This window comes from Macaca mulatta, chromosome 1, assembly GCF_049350105.2.
Source record: "Macaca mulatta isolate MMU2019108-1 chromosome 1, T2T-MMU8v2.0, whole genome shotgun sequence".
Lineage (NCBI taxonomy): Eukaryota > Metazoa > Chordata > Mammalia > Primates > Cercopithecidae > Macaca > Macaca mulatta.
In genome coordinates, this window is record NC_133406.1 from 230,801,514 (window position 1) to 230,824,739 (window position 23,226).

Sequence of the window (23,226 nt, forward strand, 5' to 3'; positions counted from 1 at the left end):
TCATTGGTTCCAGGGGGCCGGAAGTGCGTGCGTGCGGCGGAAGTGATCCTCCGGCGCGGTCCTCCAGGCCAGGGCCCTCAGGTAGGCGGGGCCCCTGGCCCTAAACTCTGGGACTGGCGGGCGGGCAGGTGGCACAGGGGGGATCCCGGGGGCCTAAGGAGGTTGTCCCAGTTTTCGTCAGGGAGAGCCGGAAAGATTTTTGGGGACCGTGGGTTTACGGCTACCTCTGGTGGTAACCGGGGCCTGGTGGAGCCCGGCCGCCGCGGGACCTACGTGTCGGACTTCAAGTTCCCGCGTGGGGTGGGATCTGCTGCGGTGGCCGGAGCTGATTCTTCACCCAGTCCGGCTGGTTCTGGGCCAAACGCTCCTCACTTTCAGCCAGGAAGAGGCGTGCTCTCCGTCCTTACCTTTTCCATGCCTGTGGGTTTGACGCCTTCCCTCAAGGCGTATCCGGATGCGGGTTTTTCCTCCAAGATCCTCTCGGCCTCGCTAGGAAAAACCTCAGAAAGGCTGCGGTAGACGCAGTCGAGGGAGAAACTGCCCCCGCCCGTGATGTCTCAGGCTGCTCAAGTGGAAGTTATCTGGACTGCCTTAGGGCAAGTTTATATATAGCAAATACAATTACTTGTTAATGGTTTCCTTTTTTCCAGCCATCTCCACCCCCAGGTGGTTTGAACTTTGAGCCTTTTGTAGTCCTGATGAATAATTTCATTTTCCTCAAGTTTATGACACTCGGAACGTCAAGAACTGGAGGTTTGTGCAATTTGAGACCGGTCAGCACTGTGCAGAGATCAGAGTACTAAGAGACAGGTGAGCAAGAATGAGTGCCCTCCACTCCAGATTGTAGTGTCTGAGAGCGGTTTCTGTAGTTTCGTAAAAGTGCACACCTTTAGTGACTACTAGGTGGCGCCAACGAGTTAATCTTTCGGGGATAAATCTCAAAGTAGCACCAGATAAGGCTTTTAAAATGCACCCATTTTTACTGAAATGTATTCAGAATAGCTTTAGCTCCTTAAACTATGTTGAGCGTTTATATACGTGACCAAACTATCGACGTTCTATTCTGTATCAGGTACTGAGAAATCTAAGAGAGGAATCAGACTCATATTCTGTTCTCCAGAGTTTAGTCAGTACAAAAATTAGCTGAGCGTGGTGGCAGGCACCTGTAATCCCAGCTACTCGGGAGGCCAAGGCAGGAGAATCGCTTGAACCCGGGAGGCAGAGGTTGCAGTGAGCCAAGATCACGCCACTGCACTCTAGCCTGGGTGACAGAGCGAGACGATGCCTCAAAAAAAAAATTTTTTTTAAAGGATTTTTTTTTTTTTTGTGAGACCGCAGTCTTGCTCTGTCGCCCAGTGGAGTGCAGTGGCACCATTTCTGCTCACTGCAAGCTCCGCCTCCCAGGTTCACACCATTCTCCTGTCTCAGCCTCCCGAGTAGCTGGGACTACAGGCGCCCGCCACCACAGCCGGCTAATTTTTTGTATTTTTAGTAGAGACAGGGTTTCACTGTGTTAGCCAGAATGGTCTCAATCTCCTGACTTTGAGATCCGCCTGCCTCAGCCTCCCAAAGTGCTAGGATTACAGGCGTGAGCCACTGCGCTCGGCCCAATAAAAAGATTTGAATGCTAAAGAAGAAGCAATCAATTCTCATTATTCATCCACCAGTTATTTATTCAGCACTTTTTGTCTGCCCAAGACTGTGCTGGATGCTGGTGTATAAAGAAAAGGTAAAGGCCGGACGCAGTGGCTGATACCCGTAATCCCAGCACTTTGGGAGGCTGAGGCGGGCGGATCTCCTGAGGTTAGGAGTTTGAGACCAGCCTGGCCAACATGGTGAAACCTTATCTCTACTAAAAGTACAAAAATTAGCTGAGCGTGGTGGTGGGCATCTACATTCCCAGCTACTCGGGAGGCCGAGGCAGGAGAATCGCTTGAACCCAGGAGGCAGAGACTGCAGTGAGCCGAGATCACACCACTGCAATCCAGCCTAGGTGACAGAGTGAGGTGCCATCTCAAAACAAAAAAAAAAAAAGAAAAAAGAAAAGGTAAAATCCCTACTCAAATAATTCACAACCTAGTGATTGGGAGGAAATCAAGGAAGGCCTTGTAGAGAAGGTGACACTTGAACTAGACTGAAGAATGAATGAACTGGGCTTCATAGGTAGAAAAAAAAAATGCAAGCTCAAAAGAGTGCATGACATTTTTGAAACAGCAAGTCATCCAGTGTGGTTAGACTGTAGGAAACTAACTCTGAAAAGACATTGTCAGTTACATCTTGGGTCTGCCTCAACTTTTAGTGGAAAATTCCACAGACTTAAGAGAAAAATTAAAATGAATAATTTCCAGGAAAAATGCACTAAACCATTATACATGAAATGTAGCTATAATAAATTACACTTCTGGGTATAATGTTTGTTTATATTTGCATATCATTGATGATCATAGATGACATGCCAATTTTAATGGATTAGGCAGTAATTTTTTTGTCATTATATTTTATTTTGAATATATTGTAAGAATCCTCTCCATTGAAGTACACATGTCAAATCATCTGGTAATGATTTCATTATGTGTAGGAAAACAAAACATGCTTTAATGCCAGGCGCGGTGGCTCCCGCCTGTGATCCCAGCACTTTGGGAGGCCGAGGCTGGCTGATCATGAGGTCAGGAGATAGAGACCATCCTGGCTAACATGGTGAAACCCCGTCTCTACTAAAAATACAAAAAATTAGCCAGGCGTGGTGGCGGGTGCCTGTAGTCCAAGCTACTCGGGAGGCTGAGGCAGGAGAATGGCGTGAACCCAGGAGGTGGAGCTTGCAGTGAGCCGAGATAGCGCCACAGGACTCCAGCCTGGGCAACACAGAGCGAGACTCCGTCCCAAAAAAAAAAAAAAACAAAAAAACACATGCTTTAATAAGTTGCCTGGAAAGTTCTGTGGGGTTTTTTTTTGTTTTTTGTTTTCTGTTTTTTTGAGACGGAATCTTGCCCTGTCACCTAGGCTGGAGTGCAGTGTCACAGTCTCAGCTTACTGCAACCTCCGCTTCCCAGGCTTAGATGATTCTCCCACCTCAGCCTGCCGAGTAGTGGGACTACAAGCACACACCAGCATGCCTAGCTAATTTTTTAATTTATTGTAGAGATGGGGTTTCACTGCATTGGCCAGGCTGATTGGTAACTCCTGGCCTCAAGTGATCTGCCCGCCTCAGCCTCCCAAAGTGCTGGAATTACAGGTGTGAGACACCATGGCTGGCCCCAGTCAATAGGATATTTAATGAAACTTGACAAACTGATTCTTAAATTCATCTAGAAGAGAAAGTGTACAAGAATAGCCAAGAATTTTGGGGAGGAGAAAACAATAAAGGCAAGTCATTATCAGTTATCAAGATACACCAGTGATAAAGCCATAATAATGTAAATAACAAGAAGTGTTGACTTAGATCTGGACACAGTGGCTCATGTCTGTAATCCCAGCACTTTGAGAGGTCAAGGCAGACAGATTACGTGAGGCCAGGAGTTTGAGACCAGCCCGGCCAACATGGTGAAACCTGTGTCTACTAAAACTACCAAAAAAAAGAAAGGCAGGTGTGGGTGGTATGGTGGCACACCTGTAATGCTAGCTACTCAGGAGGCTGAGGCAGGAGAATCACTTGAGCCCAGGATGCAGAGGTTACGGTGAGCTGAGATCGCACCACTGCACTCCAGCCTAGGCGAGAGAGTGATACGCTATCCAAAAAAAAAAAGAGCCAGGTGGAGTGCCTCATGCCTGTAATCCCAGCACTTTGGGAGGCTGAGACGACTGGATCACTTGAGGTCGGGAGTTCGAGACCGACCTGGCCAATATGGCAAAACCACATTTCTACTAAAAATACAAAAAATTAGCCGGACGTGGTGGCACGCACCTGTAGTCCCAGCTACTCGAGAGGCTGAGGCAGGAGAATTGCTTAAATCCAGGAGGTGGAGGTTGCAGTGAGCCAAAATTGCGTCACCACACTCCAGCCTGGGCAACAGAGTGAGACTCAGTCTAAAAAAATAAAAGAAGTGATTTCTTAGGAACAGAAAATTATCAATGATTATCCAATTGCCCTAACACCCTTTACTTGTCAGTCTTTTATTTATTAATCAGTATGCCACCTTTATTGTAGACCAAATTGCCCTGAATCAATAAATAAAAGACTGATTAGTAAAGGGTGTTTTTGAAAGGAAAGTTAGACTCCTACTTCAAAGCGTAACAAAAAATTGCAGGTGGCTTTTTTCTGCAGCTAGAAAAAAAATTGTAAAAGTCTTGAACATAAAGATGTAGAAATCATGAGATGGTTAGGGCCTGCCTTCATGGGACACAAAGCAAAGAAGGTTTAAAGGAGAAGATAGATTTGTCTATTAAAAAATAATAATTTGCCATGACAAAAAAAATAAATAAAATTTAGTCAGGAGACGAAATAATATTTGCAATTACAAAGGCTTCATTGCTTGATCTTAGGAGGTCAAAGCTGTAGTGAGCCGTGATCATGCCACTGCACTCCAGCCTGGGTGACAGAGCAAGACCCTGTCTCAGAAAAGCCACAGGCTTCGTATCCATGTTATAAATCAGTAAGAGAAAGATAACCCAGCAGAAAGATGGTCACATTTCCAAAGAAGAAATTCATATTAAAAGATGTTCATCAGCTAGGCTTGGGGACCTACACCTCTAATCCCAGCATTCGGGAGGCTGAGGTGGGCGCATCCCTTGAGTCCAGTTCAAGACCAGCTTGGGCAACATAGGGAGACCCCATCTCCACAAAAAAAATAAATTAGCCAGGTGTGGTGGTGTGTACCTGTGGTTCCAGCTACTCAGGAGGCAGAGGTGGGAAGATGGCTTGAGCTCGAGAGGTTGAGGCTATAGTGAGCTGTGATTGTGCCACTGTGCTCCAGCCTGGGCGACAGAGTGAGACCCTATCTCAAAAAAACTAAAAATAAAAAAAGGATGTTCATGCTCACAAGTAATTAGGTAAATATACATAAGACCAATAAGATAATATCAGGAGTGTTTTGGGCTATGGTGATTCATTTTATAAAGCAAAGCCACATTTGATCTACTTCTTTATATATCTGTATTTCCATTTATCAAATTTGTTTAGAGTAAGATAGACCAGTAATGAAGACTTCGAATTAATGTGTCAAATCACATAAAGAAGATTTTCAGGCATTTTTGTGGGATGTTATTACTATATGAGTTTAAACTTTTATATCTAAAGTAAGATTTTCTTTGTATAACTATCTTTCATACACCTGTAGCTAAGAAAGAGTATAACCTTTCTTTTTTTTTTTTTTTTTTTTGAGTCAGGGTCTCGCTCTGTCAACCAGGCCAGAGTACAGTGGTAAGATCATGGCTTACTGCAACCTCAGATTCCTGGGCTCAAGCAATCCTCCCACCTAAGACCTAAGCCTCCTGAGGAGCTGGGACTAAAGGCATCCGCCACCACGCCTAGCTAAGATTTTCTATTCTTTTTTTTTTTTTTTTTTTTTTTTTTTTGAGACGGAGTCTCGCTCTCTCGCCCAGGCTGGAGTGCAGTGGCCGGATCTCAGCTCACTGCAAGCTCCGCCTCCCGGGTTCACGCCATTCTCCTGCCTCAGCCTCCCGAGTAGCTGGGACTACAGGCGCCCGCCACCTCGCCCGGCTAGTTTTTTGTATTTTTTTTAGTAGAGACGGGGTTTCACCGTGTTAGCCAGGATGGTCTCGATCTCCTGACCTCGTGATCCGCCCGTCTCGGCCTCCCAAAGTGCTGGGATTACAGGCGTGAGCCACCGCGCCCGGCCAGATTTTCTATTCTTTGTAGAGATGAAGTCTTACTATATTGGCCAGGCTGGTCGCGAGCTCCTGAGCTCAAGCAGTCCTCCTACTCCTGCCTCAGGCTCCCAGAGTGCTGAGGTTACAGACATGCATGAGCCACTACACCCAGCTGCCTTTTTTTTTTTTTCTGAGATGTAGTCTCATTCTGTCGCCCAGGCTGGAGTGTAGTGGCATGATCTCTGCTCACTGCAATCTCTGCCTCCCAGGTTCAAACGATTCTCCTGCCTCAGCCTCCCAAGCAGCTGGGACTACAGGCATGTGCCACCATGCCCAGCTAATTTTTTTTTTTTCTTTAGAGATGGGGTTTCACCATGTTGGTCAGGCTGGTCTTGAAGTCCTGATCTCAGGTGATCCACCTGCCTTGGCCTCCAAAAGTGCTGGGATTACAGGCGTGAGCCACTGCATCCAGCCTTTTTTGTTTTTTTAGTAGAGACGGGTTTTCACCGTGTTAGCCAGGATGGTCTCTATCTCCTGACCTCATGATCCACCCACCTTGGCCTCCCAAAGTGCTGGGATTACAGGCCTGAGCCACCAGCGCCCAGCTGCAGCTGCCTATTTTTAATTACACTGGCGACTGGGTGTGCTGGCTTATACCTATAGGAGGGTCACTTCAGCCCAGGAGTTTGAGACCAGCCTAGACAAAATAGCCACACTCTGTCTTTACAAAAAATAAAACTTAAAAAGCTTGCACTGGTGTGTTAATTTCATATGGTATGTGGGTTTATTGTTTCACATAGAGATTCAAATGGCTTCCAGAGGAAAGACAGAGACAAGCAAATTAAAGCAGAATTTAGAAGAACAGTTGGATAGACTCATGCAGCAATTACAAGATCTGGAGGAATGCAGGTAAGAGTTTAATTGTATGTTGTTACGCTGGAAACTGGCTTTTTTTCTGCAGCTAGCTCCATGGATGCAGGCCCATGTGTGATTCTGCATTTCCCCTGTAGTGTTCTTCACACTGTCTGTTAGAGAAGTAAACTCATTGCAGGCTTTGGAGTCATATAGGCTGGGAAATGACAGTCATTCAGTTAACTACTAAGTGCACGTGAACTTAAGCAAAATACTTAACCTCCTTGAAGTAGAAACAACACCTACTCTGTCTTTAGTATTTTTTTTTTTTTTTTTTTTTTTTTTTTGAGAAGGAGTCTCGCTCTGTCGCCCAGGCTAGAGTGCAGTGGCCGGATCTCAGCTCACTGCAAGCTCCGCCTCCCGGGTTCACACCATTCTCCTGCCTCAGCCTCCCGAGTAGCTGGGACTACAGGCGCCCGCCACCTCGCCCGGCTAGTTTTTTTTTTTTTGTATTTTTAGTAGAGACGGGGTTTCACCATGTTAGCCAGGATGGTCTCGATCTGCTGACCTCGTGATCCACCCACCTTGGCCTCCCAAAGTGCTGGGATTACAGGCTTGAGCCACCGCGCCCGGCCTGTCTTTAGTATTTAAATCAATCCTGCCTACTGTCAGGCCAAGAAGGTACTACATGAATTTCTGGCATGTAGTTTCAGCCTTACCTGCACAAAGGACCACAACAGTTCATTGCGGCTTTTTTTTTTGAGAGAGAGAGTCTTGCTGTGTTGCCCAGGCTGGAGTGCAGTGGCGAGATCTCAGATCACTGCAACTTCCGCCTCCTGGTTCAAGCGATTCTCCTGCCTCAGCCTCCCGAGTAGCTGGGATTACAGGAATGCGCCGCCACCCCCCACCAGCTAATTTTTGTATTTTTAGTAGAGGTGGGGTTTTACCATGTTGGCCAGGCTGGCCTCGAACTCCTGACCTCAGGTGATCCACCCACCTCAGCCTTCCAAAGTGCTAGGATTACAGGTGTGAGCTAGCACCTGGCCTTATGTGGCTTCTTAAGTATGCTTCAATTTGGTAAAAGAAAAATGTTTATCAAAGTCACCATATTGCAGGAAAATGCAATATTTTCCTGCATTTTGAACTGCTATGTGAACACATTCACCGTTAGCATTTTGATATTTCCCTTCAGCCTTTCTCTAATGTACAAGTACTAAGATTGCATTTTTCACTTGGAACTCTGTATTTTTCCATATCATGATGTTCACCTACTTCAGAGAGGAACTCGATACAGATGAATATGAAGAAACCAAAAAGGAAACTCTGGAGCAACTAAGTGAATTTAATGATTCACTGAAGAAAATTATGTCTGGAAATATGACCTTGGTAGATGAACTAAGTGGAATGCAGCTGGTAAGTATAACATATAGGTGACAGAGGACGGACTTTGTTTTCTGGTTTTTGTTTTTGTTGGAGATGCATTCTTTCTCTGTCGCCCAGGCTAGAGTGCAGTGGGGCAGCCTCGGCTCACTGCAGCGTCTGCCTCCCAGGTTCAAGCAATTCTCCTCACTCAGCCTCCAGAGTAGCTGGGATTATGGGCACCCGCCTCCACACCCAGCTAATTTTTGTATTTTTAGTAGAGACGGGGTTTCACCATGTTGGCCAGGCTGGTTTTTGAACTCCTGACCTCAAGTGATCCTCCCACCTCGGCCTCCCAAAGTGCTCGGATTACAGGCATGAGCCACCATGCCCTGCTGGTTCTTTTTTTTTTTAGAGAGGGTCTCTCTGTGTCACCCAGGCTGGAGTGCAGTGACACAATCATGGCTCACTACAGCCTTGTTCTTCAGGGCTCAAGTGATCCTCCTGCCTCAGCCTCCCAAAGATTATGGGCATGAACTACCATACCCAGCTTTTTTATAAATATATTTCAAGCTGGGTGTGGTGGTGCCTGCTTATAATCCCAGGTACTCCAGAGGCTGAGGCATGATGCAGGAGGACTGCTTTGAGCCCAGGAGTTCAGGACCAGCCTGGGCAACATAGTGAGACCCCTATCTCTAAATAAAAAATAATAGTAATAATTAAAGTAAGTATATTTCTGATAGAAAATATACCATGTTTTATGTTTTGCATATTCTAGGTGTAACTTCTTTTTTTTTTTTTTTTTTTAGAGACAGGGTCACCCAGGCTGGAGTGCAGGGGTGCTATTCACCCCTCAGACTCCCAGGTAGCTGGGACCACAGGCATGCACAGCCGTACCTGGCTTTTTTTTTTTTTTTCTTTTTTCTTTTTTTTGAGATGGAGTCTCACTCTTGTTGCCCAGGCTGGAGTGCAATGTTGCAATCTCGGCTCACCACAACCTCCACCTCCCGGGTTCAAGTGATTCTCCTTCCTCAGCCTCCTGAGTAGCTGGGATTATAGGCATGTGCCACCACACCTAGCTGATTTTGTATTTTTAGTGGATATGGAGTTTCTCCATGTTGGTCAGGCTGGTCTTGAACTCCCAACCTCAGGTGATCCGTCTGTCTCGGGCTCCCAAAGTGCTGGGATTACGAGTGTGTGCCACTGCACCCAGCCTTTAATTTTTTTTTAGAGATGGGGTCTTGCTGCATTTCCAAGGCTGGTGTCAAACTCATGGGCTCAAGCAATCCTCCTGCCTTGGCCTCCCAAGGTGTAACTTCTAGATGAGTGTCTGCTTATGCATAAACAACATATCCTTCCAGATCTTCATTTAGTTATGTAATTGCTTCTATGACAGGAACCAGTAAACCTTGATAAAGATTAAAGATCCATCAATTAGGCCGGGCGCGGTGGCTCAACCCTGTAATCCCAGCACTTTGGGAGGCCGAGGTGGGCGGATCACGAGGTCAGGAGATCGAGACCATCCTGGCTAACATGGTGAAACCCCGTCTCTACTAAAAATACAAAAAACTAGCCGGGCGTGGTGGCGGGCGCCTGTAGTCCCAGCTACTCGGAGGCTGAGGCAGGAGAATGGCGTAAACCCGGGAGGCGGAGCTTGCAGTGAGCCGAGATCCAGCCACTGCACTCCAGCCTGGGTGACACAGCGAGACTCCGTCTCAAAAAAAAAAAAAAAGATCCATCAATTAGTTATTGCAATATCTGATTTGTTGGACTGTTTTGGTTAGTTTTTGCCTTCTTCTGTTTCTAGGCTATTCAGGCAGCTATCAGCCAGGCCTTTAAAACCCCAGAGGTCATCAGATTGTTTGCAAAGAAACAACCAGGTCAGCTTCGGACAAGGTTAGCAGAGGTAAAATTTCTTTAAATTGATTTGATTGCTGTGTGTTTTTCATTTCCTAAGCCAATTCATTATGATACCCTATGGCTTAAAAATTGGCCAGGTGATTTTAGAGCCACAACTAACAATTTTCTGACAAAATTAGTACTTTGAGCAATTACAGTTGATAATGAATGTAGAGCTTTAAACAATATATGGCAGTTTAAATTGCCACTGACCACTTCTACCTGGACTCCACCTTTAATGTTTTACCATCTACTTCTAGAGCTCTAACTTAAAATCACATTGAGAATTAATTAGCAGCATTGCTTGTATGCATGTGTGGCCTATCTCATCTAAGAATTTCAAGTATCTTTGTAAATCTGATACTTCCAGAAGTCTCTTTATAGGCTTGGATGTAATTAAGAGTTACCAAGTGGCCAGGCACGGTGGCTCACGCCTGTAATCCCAGCACTTTGGGAGGCCGAGGTGGGTGGATCACGAGGTCAGGAGATTGAGACCATCCTGGCTAACACGGTGAAACCCCGTCTCTACTAAAAATACAAAAAATTAGCCGGGCGTGGTGGTGGGTGCCTGTAGTCCCAGCTACTCGGGAGGCTGAGGCAGGAGAATGGCGTGAACCCGGGAGGCGGAGCTTGCAGTGAGCCGAGATTGCGCCGCTGCACTCCAGCCTGGGCGACAGAGAGACTCCGTCTCAAAAAACAAAAAAGTTACCAAGTTATCTGTAACTATGGGCAATTCAGTAGCATAGTGATTCAGAGCATGGATTTTGGTCAGACTGGCTGGATTTGAATCCCTGCTTCACTACTGAGGTATGTGACAAGTTTTTTATGGGTTTGTTTTTTGTTGGTTTTTTTTCTTGAGATGGGGTCTTGTTCTATTGCCCAGGCTGGAGTGCAGTGGTGCAATCTCGGTTCAGTACAACCTCTGCCTCTGGGTTCAAGTGAGTCTCCTGCCTCAACCTCCCAAGTAGCTGGGATTACAGGTGCGTGCCACCATGCCCAGCTAATTTTTGTATTTTTAGTAGAAATGGGGTTTCACATGTTGTCCAGGCTGGTCTTGAACTCCTGACCTCAAGTGATCTGCCCACCTCAGCCTCCCAAAGTGTTGGAATTATAGATGTGAGCCACTGCGCCTAGCCTTTTGTGTGTGTGTGTGTGTGTGTGTGTGTGTGTGTATGTTTTAAGGCTTTTTTTTTTTTTTTTTTTTTTTAAGGCAGTGTCTTACTTTGTCACCCAGGCTCAGTGTAGTAGTGTAGTCTTGGCTCACTGCAGCCTCTGTCTCCTGGACTCAAGCGTCTCCCATCACAGCCCCTCAAGTAGCTGGGACCATAGGCACACACCACCACACCAACTAATTTTTGTATTTTTCATAGAGGCAGGGTTTCACCATGTTGGCCAGGATGGTCTCGAACTCCTGAGCTCAAGCAATCCACCCACCTCAGCCTTCTAAAGTGGTGGGATTACAGGCATGAGCCATTGTGCCCACCCTGGACAAGTTATTTTATTCATCCCCTTTGTGCCTAGGTTTCTCTGTCTGTAAAAAGGTGACGATAGTTTCTACCTCTTATGGTAGTTATGAGGATTAAATGAAGTAATATGCATAAAAGTATTTTGAATACGCCCAATGTATAGTACATGCTATTAGTGTTTCTGGTGGAAGTGGTGATATTTTACTAGATAATTTACTAGAACTGCATTTAACATTTCTATCATATTTGCCTTGGGTTATTTCTGTAGTTCTTTATAATATTAATCAGCTAGAGGATTTTTTTTTTTTTTTTTTTTTTTTCCTGAGATGGAGTCTTGCTCTGTTGCCAGGCTGGAGTGCAGTGGCACGATCTCGGCTCACTGCAGCCTCCGCCTCCTGGGTTCAAGCAATTCTCCTGCCTCAGCCTCCCGAGTAAGTGGGACTACAGGTGAGCGCCACTATGCCCAGCTAGTTTTTGTACTTTTTTTTTTTTTTTTGAGATGGAATCTCACTCTGTCGCCCGGGCAGGAGTGCAGTGGCCGGATCTCAGCTCACTGCAAGCTCCGCCTCCCGGGTTCACGCCATTCTCCTGCCTCAGCCTCCCGAGTAGGTGGGACTACAGGCGCCCGCCACCTGGCCCGGCTAATTTTTTTGTATTTTTTTAGTAGAGACGGGGTTTCACCGTGTTAGCCAGGATGGTCTCGATCTGTTGACCTTGTGATCCACCCGTCTCGGCCTCCCAAAGTGCTGGGATTACAGGCTTGAGCCACCGCGCCCGGCCGTTTTTGTACTTTTAATAGAGACAAGATTTCACCATGTTGGCCAGAATGGTCTCAATCTCTTGACCTCATGATCCGCTGACCTTGGCCTCCCAAAGTGCTGGGATTATAGGTGTGAGCCACCTCGCCAGGCCGAGAATTTTTTTTTTTAAGAAGTACGTCTGAGGCCGGGCGCGGTGGCTCAAGCCTGTAATCCCAGCACTTTGGGAGGCCAAGACGGGCGGATCACGAGATCAGGAGATCAAGACCGTCCTGGCTAACACGGTGAAACCCCATCTCTACTAAAAAATACAAAAAACTAGCCGGGCAAGGTGCCAGGCGCCTGTAGTCCCAGCTACTCAGGAGGCTGAGGCAGGAGAATGGCGTAAACCCGGGAGGCAGAGCTTGCAGTGAGCTGAGATCCAGCCACTGCGCTCCAGCCTGGGCGACTCAGCAAGACTCCGTCTCAAAAAAAAAAAAAAAAAGAAGTACGTCTGAAAAGTTCTCTCTCTCTCTCTATATATATATATATTTTTTTTTTTTTTCCTTTTTTTGAGATGGAGTCTTGCTTTGTCACCCAGGCTGGAGTGCAGTGGTGGGATCTCAGCTCACTGCAAGCTCCGCCTCCTGAGTTCACACCATTCTCCTGCTGCCTTAGCCTCCCGAGTACCTGGGACTACAGGTGCCTGCTACCACGCCCAGCTAATTTTTTTTGTATTTTTAGTAGAGACAGGGTTTCACTGTGTTAGCCAGGATGGTCTCAGTCTCCTGACCTCGTGATCCACCTGCCTCAGCCTCCCAAAGCTCTGGGATTACAGGCGTAAGCCACAGCGCCCAGCCTGAAAAGCTATATATTGTATACGGAATGTTGTTCACTTAAGTGACATATGCCTTGCATTCATGTTTTAGATGGATAGAGATCTGATGGTAGGAAAGCTGGAAAGAGACCTGTACACTCAACAGAAAGTGGAGATACTAACAGCTCTCAGGAAACTTGGAGAGAAGGTACCAGTATTTAATATATTAGGTATAAAGAAAAAGTATGAAGTATTTGGTACAGAGCATCTTGATCTGTGGTCTAGTTTGTGGTCCTAAGACATTCTTTTTTTTTTTTTTTTTTTTTTTTTTAACTCTCTGAGACAAGAGTTTCGCTCTTATTGCCCAGGCTGGAGTGCAGTGGCACAATCTCAGCTCACTGCAGCCTCCGCCTCCCGGGTTCAAGCAATTATCCTGCCTCAGCCTCCTGAGTAGCTTGTATTACAGGTGCCCGCCACCACACCCGGCTAATTTTTGTATTTTTAGTAGAGACAGGGTTTCACCATGTTGGCCAGGCTGGTCTTCAACTCCTGACCTCAGGTGATCCACCTCCCTCGGCCTCCCAAAATGCTGGGATTACATTGGCCTCCCAAAGTTCTGGGACTGCAGGTGTGAGCCACCGCACCCAGCCCCTACTCAACTTTTTTTTTTTTTCTTTGAGACGGAATTTTGCTCTTGTTGCCCAGGCTGGAGTGCAGTGGCTCGATCTCTGCTCACTACAACCTCTGCCTCCCAGGTTCAAGCGATTCTACTGCCTCAGCCTCCTGAGTAGCTGGGATTACAGGCACGCGCCACCACACCCAGCTAATTTTTTGTGTTTTTAATAGAAACGGGTTTTCGGCCGGGCGCGGTGGCTCAAGCCTGTAATCCCAGCACTTTGGGAGGCCGAGACGGGCGGATCACGAGGTCAGGAGTTCGAGACCATCCTGGCTAACACGGTGAAACCCCGTCTCTACTAAAAAAAATACAAAAAACTAGCCGGGCGAGGTGGCGGGCGCCTGTAGTCCCAGCTACTCGGGAGGCTGAGGCAGGAGAATGGCGTAAAAACCCGGGAGGCGGAGCTTGCAGAGAGCTGAGATCCGGCCACTGCACTCCAGCCTGGGCGACACAGCAAGACTCCGTCTCAAAAAAAAAAAAAAAAAAAGAAACGGGTTTTCATCACGTTAGCCAGGCTGATCTTGAACTCTTGACCTCAGGTGGTCCACCCGCCTCTGCCCCCAAAGTGCAGGGATTACAGGCATGAGCCACTGTGCCCAGCCTCCTAAGACATTCTTACCTGGTTTCTAGAACCACCTGTAACATTTACCCACTCAACTGGACTTTGTTTCATTTTGTTTAGCTGACTGCAGATGATGAGGCCTTCTTGTCAGCAAATGCAGGTGCTATACTCAGCCAGTTTGAGAAAGTCTCTACAGACCTTGGTGAGTGCCCTCATATTTCTGAAAGCTGGTCATATACTACTGTCATATATTACATACAAACTGATGGAGAGTGTGGTCGAAATAACATAATAACCTTTTCTTGAGTTTAAGAGTGAAACCAGAATTGTTTTCTTTATAAATCCATTGTATTGGTTTTATTCCCCAGTATTAAAAATAAATTAATGCAGCCTAATGTTTTTAAAATACTTGTCAGGTAGATGTAACTATAACAGTAAACTAAAATTATATGCTTGAGGCCAGGAGTTCTAGACCAGCCTGGGCAACATGGTAAGACCCTTTGTCTTCAAAATTTAAAAAAGACCGAGGCCGGGCGCGGTGGCTCAAGCCTGTAATCCCAGCACTTTGGGAGCCAAGACGGGCGGATCGTAAGGTCAGGAGATCGAGACCATCCTGGCTAACCCGGTGAAACCCCGTCTCTACTAAAAAATACAAAAAACTAGCCGGGCGAGGTGGCGGGCGCCTGTAGTCCCAGCTACTCGGGAGGCTGAGGCAGGAGAATGGCGTGAACCCGGGAGGCGGAGCTTGCAGTGAGCTGAGATCCGGCCACTGCACTCCAGTCTGGGCAACAGAGCGAGACTCCGTCTCAAAAAAAAAAAAAAAAAAAAAAAGGCTGGGTGTGGTGGCTCATGCCTGTAATCCCAGCACTTTGGGAGGCCGAGGTAGGTGGATCATGAGGTCAGGAGTTCAAGATCAGTCTGACCAACATGGTGAAACCCCGTCTCTACTAAAAATACAAAAATTAGCAGGGCATAGTGGTGCACGCCTGTAATCCCAGCTACTTGGGAGGCTGAGGCAGGAGAATTGCTTGAACCCGGGAGGCGGAGGTTACAGTGAGCTGAGATCGTGCCACTGCACTCCAGCCTGGGCAGCAGAGCAAGACACCATTTCCAAAAAAAAATAAATAAATAAAAAGGAAAAAAAATAGCTAGGTACCTAGAGTTTTAGCTACTTGAGAAGCTGAGGCAGTAGGATCACTTGAGCCCAGACGTTTAAGGCTGCAGTGAGCCAAGATCATGCCATTGCACTCTAGCCTGGGTGATAGAGCAAGACCTGTCTCCTGCTGAAAAATGTTTTTTCTTTTTTTTTTTTTCACAAAAATTTTTTTAAATAAAATTGTATAGCTAGGCACAGTGGCTCAAGCCTGTAATCCCAGCACTTTGGGAGGCTGAGGTGGGCAGATCACCTGAGGTCAGGAGTTCGAGACCAGCCTGGCCAGCAGGGTGAAAATACAAAAATGGGCTGGGCATGGTGGCGTGCACCTGTAATCCTAGCTACTCAGGAGGCTGTAGCAAGGATAACTGCTTGAACCTAGGCGGTGGAGGTTGCAGTGAGCCAAAATTGTACCGCTGCACTCCAGCCTGGGTGACAAGAGTGAAACTCCATCTCAAAAAATAAAAAATAAACTAAATTTTACATATTATATTTCACAGCTAGAATAAGGATTTATAACTAATAAGTCTGCTTTTGTAGCTGGATTGTTTGTGCAGAGGGAAGGAACATGTAGGAGTTAATACACTGATAATGGAGTCTAATTATATTTTCTGTTTTAATATCTATATGATAGATTTTTCCCCCCACTTTACCAGGAATTGTATCTGCACTTGAAATAATCTTTTTGTTTATTATGTGTCTTTTTTCTTAGGCTCTGGAGACAAAATCCTTGCTCTGGCAAGTTTTGAGGTTGAAAAAACAAAAAAATGACATGGTGCAGAAGCTTATAACATTGATCACATTCTTACTGTAAATGGTGTCTTTCTTCTGGGGGTTTTCAGTTATTGCAAAGAAATGAAGAGATTCTGGAAATGCATCAATAATCTAAGAAAAAGCGACATAAAAATATACTTATGGCTTGTGTTTATGCTCTTTATCATTGTGCGTTGTGTGGGGTTACTTGCTTGAGTGATCCTGAACTTCTTGCAACAGAGGGACTCACTGGACTCTGTTATGATTTGTCTGTTTAAGAGAGAAAACAGAAAGTGGACTTGGTTTTTATTAAGACTGTTCGTTTTTAAGTGTCGATAGTGAATGAAAAGATGTGAAGTAATGATATTTTTCTGCTTATAACTTACCCCCACTCATTGGAGTGAACAGTGAAGCAAGCTCAATAGACTTCATAAGTGTTCAGAGAATTTTAGAGTTCTGAGTGATCTTAGGAAATCATTTGTTTTTACAAACAAGGAAACTGAGGTCCAGAAAGAGCACGCGACTTGCTTAAAGTTGCATCAGAGAGCTAAGGGTAAGACTCAGGTGTCCTGACTCCCAGTTTAGTGTCTGTTGAATTTTATTTCTGTACCATTTAAAAAATAATAATTAACACTATTTGTGCAAGTCAGTGTTTTTGAAAATTCAGTGTCCCAATAAAAAGTTGACTGCACACTGAGGGACCATCCCCAGCCTGTAAGCTGTCTGTATGAATGGGGCCCGTTGTATCTCGGAATTTTGAGGTTGAAACAATGGGAGCCCTGTTGAGCGTCTCCTAAAGTGACTCAGCCGCCTGCGTTGTTTCACCAGGGAAGCAATAGGAAATGGCAGCTAGAGGCCCTCCCTCTGTGTGACCTCTTGTCACACTCAGAGGCGGGTAACTGTCAGCTGTTACCTACTCTTCAGGTTTTGGAGAAACACAAAATAAGTTATGAGGAAAAGCAAATTTCTCTCCTGAGTATTTACATGTCTCTGCGTATGCTCAAATATGTAGATGTGTCCATATGCATGTATATTAGCTTATTTCTTAGGCTCTGGCCATTTTATATTATTTCATGTGCTTCTCAGAATTCTTTTTCTTTGCACTTTATACAAATTAAAAGCATTTTTAAAGCTTCTTCTGTACTGTAAAATACTAGGTGCTTTGCCAACCAGACAGATTAGAAGACCTCTGCTACAATGATGCCTTATTTGGAACTTAAAAGAGGTGAAATTCATATATCATAAAATTCACCATTTTAAAGTGTACCATTCACTGGCAGAACATTTACAGTGGTGTGCAACCATCACTGCTCTCTAGTTCCAGAACATTCTTATCACCCCCAAAGGAGGCCCTATACCTATTAGGCAGTTACTTCCCATGCCCTTCTTCTCTGACTGCTAACAATAGCCACTAATCTGCCCCCTGTCTCTATGGATTTACCTATTCTGGATATTTCATATAAATGGAAGTATATGATATGTGACCTTTTTATGTATCTGGCTTCTTTCACTTAGCGTAATATTTTCTTTTCTTTTTTTTTTTTTTTTTTTGGTTTGTTTTTTTGAGACAGAGTTTCACTCTTACTGTCCAGGCTGGAGTGCAATGGTTCAATCTCAACCTCTGCCTCCCAGGTTCAAGAGATTCTCCTTCCTCAGCCTCCCAAGTAGCTGGGATTACTGGTGTGTACCACCATGCTTGGCTAATTTTTATACTTTTAGTAGAGACAGGGTTTCACCATGTTGGCCAGGCTGGTCTTGAACTGACCTCAGGTGTTCCACCCGCCTCGGCCTCCCAAAGTGCTGGAATTACAGGTGTGAATGACCACGCCCAGACATCATCATATTTTCAAGGTTAATCAACATTATAGCATGTATCACTACTTTATTCCTTTTTATGGCTAAATTATATTCTGTTGTATGGATATCATATTTTGTTTATCCGGTATCTGTTGATGATATGGGTTGTTTCCTTCTTTTGGCTATTGTGAATAATGCTTCAGTGAACATTTGTGTACAAATATTTGTTTGAATACCTGTTTTCAATTCTTTTGGGTGTATACGTAGGAATGGAATTGCTATGTCTGTTGTTGTGTTGTTTTTTGAGATAGAGTTTCACTCTGTTGCCCAGGCTGGAATGCAATGGCGTGATCTCGGCTCACCACAACTTCTGCCTCCCAGGTTCAAGCGATTCTACTGCCTCAGCCTCCCAAGTAGCTGGGATTACAGGCATGTGCCACCACGCCCAACTAATTTTGTATTTTTAGTAGAAATGGGGTTTCTCCATGTTGGTCAGGCTGGTCTTGAACTCCTGACCTTAGGTGATCCACCTGCCTCAGCCTCCCAAAGTGCTGGGATGATTACAGGCGTGAGCCACAGTGCCCGGCCTGAGCCACCACACCCAGCCTATGTTTGTTTTTTAAGCCATAGAAGATTTCTCACCACCAGCCAGGGACAGTGGCTCACGTCTGTAATCCCAGCACTTTGGGAGGCTGAGGTGGGCGGATCACAAGATCAGGAGCTCAAGACCAGCCTGGCCAACATAGTGAAACCCCCATCTCTACAAAAATACAAAAATTAGCCAGGCATAGTGGCGTGTTCCTGTAGTCTCAGCTACTTGGGAGGCTGAGGCAGGAGAATCACTTGAACCTGGGAGGCAGAGGTTTCAGTGAGCCGAGATCGCGCCACTGCACTTCAGCCTGGGCGACAGACCGAGACGCGGTCTCAAAAAAAAAAGGAAGAAGATTCTTCCCCTCCCCTGCAATAGTAGATCAGGAAAATTAGGAATATCATGTATTTGAAAGGGACCTAAGGCCTGGCACAGTGGCTCACGCATGTAATCCCAGAATTCTGGGAGGCAGAGGTGGGCAGATCGCCTGAACTCAGGATTTGAGACCAGCCTGGCCAACATGGTGAAACCCTGTCTCTAAAAAAAATATAAAAATTAGCCAGACATGATGGCATGCACCTGTGATGTCCCAGCTACTCAGGAGACTGAGGTGGGAGGATCACTTGAACCTGGGAGGCAGAGGTTGCAGTGAACTGAGATCACGCCACTGTACTCCAACCTGGGTGACAAAGTGAAACCCCTGTCTAAAAAAAAGATAGAGACATCTGAATCTGGAATCCTTAATCTTGGTTTTCCTTAAACTTTCTATAAGTCCAGTGTCAGTGAAATATTTTGTCAATTATCACATTGTGTTCATTTTGTAAGTAACAGCACTCAATTTAAAATTATCTTACTTTAGGCCGGGCGCAGTGGCTCAAGCCTGTAATCCCAGCACTTTGGGAGGCCGAGATGGGCGGATCACGAGGTCAGGAGATCGAGACCCTCCTGGCTAACACAGTGAAACCCCGTCTCTACTAAAAAATACAAAAAGCTAGCCAGGCGAGGTGGCGGGCGCCTGTAGTCCCAGCTACTCGGGAGGCTGAGGCAGGAGAATGGCGCAAACCCGGGAGGCGGAGCTTGCAGTGAGCTGAGATCCGGCCACTGCACTCCAGCCTGGGCGACAGAGCGAGACTCCGTCTCAAAAAAAATAAAATAAAATAAAATAAAATTATCTTACTTTAAAAGTGGCCTAGTTTGCAGTGCCCAACAGGACACTGATAGTCATAGCTGTGTGACCTTTTGTGGGTTACTTAATCTTTTTGAGCCTCCTTTTCTCTTCTATTCAGTGGGGATAATAGGGCCTATGTCATAGGATTATTGTGCATTCCCCTCTGTTAATGCAGATAAAGTTTACTTGGAAAGCTAACTCAACATGTAACAACCATTCTAAGCACCACAGGATATATTTTGTTTCACAAATTTGGTATTCATTCAGAATAAGTATTTGAAAAGTGAGTAAATTCTATGCAATTATAGTTATTAAATGACTTAACAAACTGTGTTTCTCTTCTACTTCTTGCTACATTTAATCTTCTAGGTGTTCAGATCTTTGGAGATTATAGGCAGCAATAATGCTAAGGCAGCTAACTTTTCAACATTCTTGTGTCAGGCTAATATTTTAAAAATAATTATTGTATTTCTCAAAGAACTAGAGCTGAAGCAGAAATAAGTTCTGATGTGCAAGTGTCCAGTTGGACCATTGAATGAAATCTAGTGTTTTAAACAACTCTGATGTTTCAATGTTTTGTTTTGTTTTCTTTTGATCCTGTGAGCAGTAAGACATATTTTATGTGGGTGGTAAAGGAAGAAATCGAGTAACAGAATGAGGAATTGTTCCCAGGAAGAGTTGGAGTTGGGACAAATGGGTTGTTAACTTTGATTTTTAGATCTTCTCTGAAGACATTAAACATGGAATGGTCATCTTTAGAAAAATAAAAGACTATGCAACTCCACCACTGAAATGGTATCTTATTACAGTGAATGATGGATAATTTGAAATTATCACAGAAAAAAATAAACCCAGACCATTTTGCCTAGAGCCTTTCAACCACCTTCCTGTCCATGTTTTTCTTTTTTATTATATTTATTGCTAAGACCAGTGAACCAGTGAATATTCTTCTTTGCCTCCCAAAATGTTTTCCAGCATTAGTATGTATATTAAAACTGTCGGCTGAGCGCCGTGGCTCACGCCTCTAATCCCAGCACTTTGGTAGGCCAAGGCGGACAGATCACAAGGTCAGGAGTTCAAGACCAGCCTGGCCAATATGGTGAAACCCCGTCTCTACTAAAAATACAAAAGTTATCCAGGTGTGGTGGCATGTGCCTGTAATCTCAGCTACTCAGGAGGCTGAGGCAGGAGAATCACTTGAACCTGGGAGGCAGAAGTTGCAATGAGCCGAGATCTTACCACTGCACTCCAGCCTGGGCAACAGAGGAGACTCTGTCTCAAAAAAAAAAAAAAAAGAGTTCACAATGGAAAGTCGATACTGTTGCAGAGCTTCAGCAAAGTGGAGAGGTCTGAGGCTGTCAACTGGAAGCTTCCTAAATGCTTGGTTATTTTTCTACCAGGAGATCACACTGCTTACTGCTTACAGCCTCAGGCAGTTGAATACAATTAAAAATAAATCAGCAAAAATATCATTTATTATAAAAGAAGTCAAGGAGAGCCATCAAGTTTTTCTGTCTGTTTTTTAGAATGAAGATAATGCTGGTAAGGGTTTTTGTTTGTTTTTGTTTTGTTTTGTTTTTTTGGTTTTTTTTTGAGACGGAGTTTCATACTTGTTGCCCAGGCTGGAGTGCAATGGCACAATCTCGGCTCACCACAACCTCCACCTCCCGGGTTCAAGCGATTCTCCTGCCTCAGTCTCCCGAGTAGCTGAGATTACAGGCGTGCGCCACCACGTCCAGCTAATTTTTTTTTTGTATTTTTAGTAGAGATGGGGTTTCTCCACGTTGGCCAGGCTGGTCTCAGACTCCCGACCTCAGATGATCTGCCCGCCTCGGCCTCCCAAAGTGCTGGGATTACAGGCGTGAGCCACTGCGCCCGGTGGTAAGGGTTATTTCTGAGATTATACATCAGCGAGGGATCCTCTGCCTCAGTCTCTGGTGACTGTAACTGAACTTTTGAAGCCCCCTGCAAAACCCTCTGCTGAGCTGTTACAGTTATGACTTAAATAGGTTTGACAGTTTCTGCTACCTTGTCTATTTCCTGTAAAACATCTTAGCAGGTCAGGTACTATTTTTTTGTCACCACTAAATTGTCATATTACATGAGGCTATTCTTTACTACTAAAGGAGCTTAATTTTGTTTTTTTGTTGTTGTTGTTTTTTCCCCAACATTATTCCTTCAGTACTCATTAACCAGGCCAAATTGAAAACTGAGCCAGCCTGGGCAATGTGGCAGAACGCCATCTCTACAAAATAATACAAAAATTAGGCCGGGCATGGTGGCTCACGCCTATAATCCCAGCACTTGGGGAGGCTGAGGCAGGTGGATCATGAGGTCAGGAGATGGAGACCATTCTGGCTAACACGATGAAAGCCCATCTCTAGTAAAAATACAAAAAATTAGCCAGGCATGGTGGCACGCGCCTATAGTCCCAGCTACTCGGGAGGCTGAGGCAGGAGAATAGCTTGAACCCAGGAGGTGGAGGTTGCAATGAGCCGAGATCATGCCATTGCACTCTAGCCTAGGCGACAGAGCGAGACTCCGTCTCAAAAAAACACAAAAATCAGCTGGGCGTGCTAGTGCATGCCTGTAGTCCCAGTGACTCAGGAGGCTGAGGCAGAAGGATCAATTGAGCCCAGGAGATTGAGGCAGCAGTGAGCTGTGATCTCTCCACTGCACTCCAGCTTAGGCAACAGAATAAGACTCTGTCTCAAAGAAAAACAAAAAGCAAAAACTGAGGTAGTTACCCTCATTGATCATCAGAGAGACAGATAATTTAGGTAAAACCAAATATTTGGCCTGGATTAGACTAACTAATCATAATAACTATGGTTTGGCCATGATCTTAGAAAATGTAATTTACCATTTTATCTTGTTTTAAAAGAAGGTAATTTTAGGCTGGGCACGGTGGCTTACACCTATAATCTCAACACTTAGGGAGGCTGAGATGTAAGTATTGCTTGACCCCAGGAGTTTGAGACCAGCCTGCATGACACATTAATAGCTAGACCTCATCTCTACAAAAAAATGTAAAAATTAGCTGGGCATGGTGGTGTGTGTTTGTGGTCCCAGCTATTTGGGAGGCTGAGGTGGGAGGATTGCCTGAACCCAGGAGGTTGAAGCTTCAGCAAGCCTTGAATGTGCCACTGCACTCCAGCCTTGGCAACAGAGCGAGACACTATCTCAGGAAAAAAAAAGAAAAAAGGTGAGGGGTAATTCTGTTAGCATCTCAAATTTTACATCGAGTTTATTCTAGGTCTTGGCAAATTATACCTTAGATTTGTTTTATAGTGCTCAGAGTTTATAGTCATTTATTTAAATATTCTGTTTCATATTAACTCAGAAAAAGAGCATTTCTCTACTTTTGGAGCAAACAGGGCAAACTCAGTCCCTTAGCCTCAGCCTTGCAGCCTTTCTTTTCATACCATCTCCCAGAATTTTGAATGGTTTGTTCCTCTGCTGTAAAATACCATGAACAGGACTTCATATAAAGGACTGTACACATGGGCTGGGCGCGGTGGCTCACGCCTGTAATCGCAGCACTTTGGGAGGCTGAGACAGGTGGATCACTTGAGGTCGAGACTAGCCTGGCCAACATAGTGAAACCCCATCTCTACTAAAAATACAAAACT

The 23,226-nt window shown here is 45.2% G+C and overlaps 1 protein-coding gene and 1 long non-coding RNA gene across 12 annotated transcripts in view; both read left to right on the plus strand.

Moving 5' to 3' along the window:
• Positions 1-29: 29 nt before the first annotated feature.
• The window catches only part of LZIC (leucine zipper and CTNNBIP1 domain containing), a 119,238-nt gene continuing 96,041 nt past the window's right edge, over positions 30-23,226 (plus strand). For 3 of the 11 annotated variants that reach the window (XR_013408345.1, XR_013408343.1, XR_013408344.1), the window contains exons 1-7: positions 30-81; positions 651-810; positions 6,567-6,675; positions 7,896-8,031; positions 9,785-9,883; positions 13,009-13,104; positions 14,255-14,727. Coding sequence is in view for 4 of the 11 variants with exons in the window: in XM_077975180.1 (XP_077831306.1) it covers positions 699-753; positions 6,567-6,675; positions 7,896-8,031; positions 9,785-9,883; positions 13,009-13,104; positions 14,255-14,440 (681 nt within the window). In the remaining 7 variants the exon portion in view is untranslated. Of the gene's footprint in view, positions 82-647; positions 811-6,566; positions 6,676-7,895; positions 8,032-9,784; positions 9,884-13,008; positions 13,105-14,254; positions 14,763-15,217; positions 15,282-15,999; positions 17,639-19,066; positions 20,379-23,226 lie in introns of those variants that run through there. The other 8 variants (XR_013408346.1, XR_013408347.1, XR_013408334.1 and 5 more) reach the window with 8 other exon arrangements.
• LOC144336498 (uncharacterized) lies at positions 17,709-20,476 on the plus strand. The gene is made up of 3 exons (XR_013408356.1): positions 17,709-18,218; positions 18,672-18,949; positions 19,385-20,476. It is a non-coding gene; the product is annotated as an uncharacterized LOC144336498 (long non-coding RNA).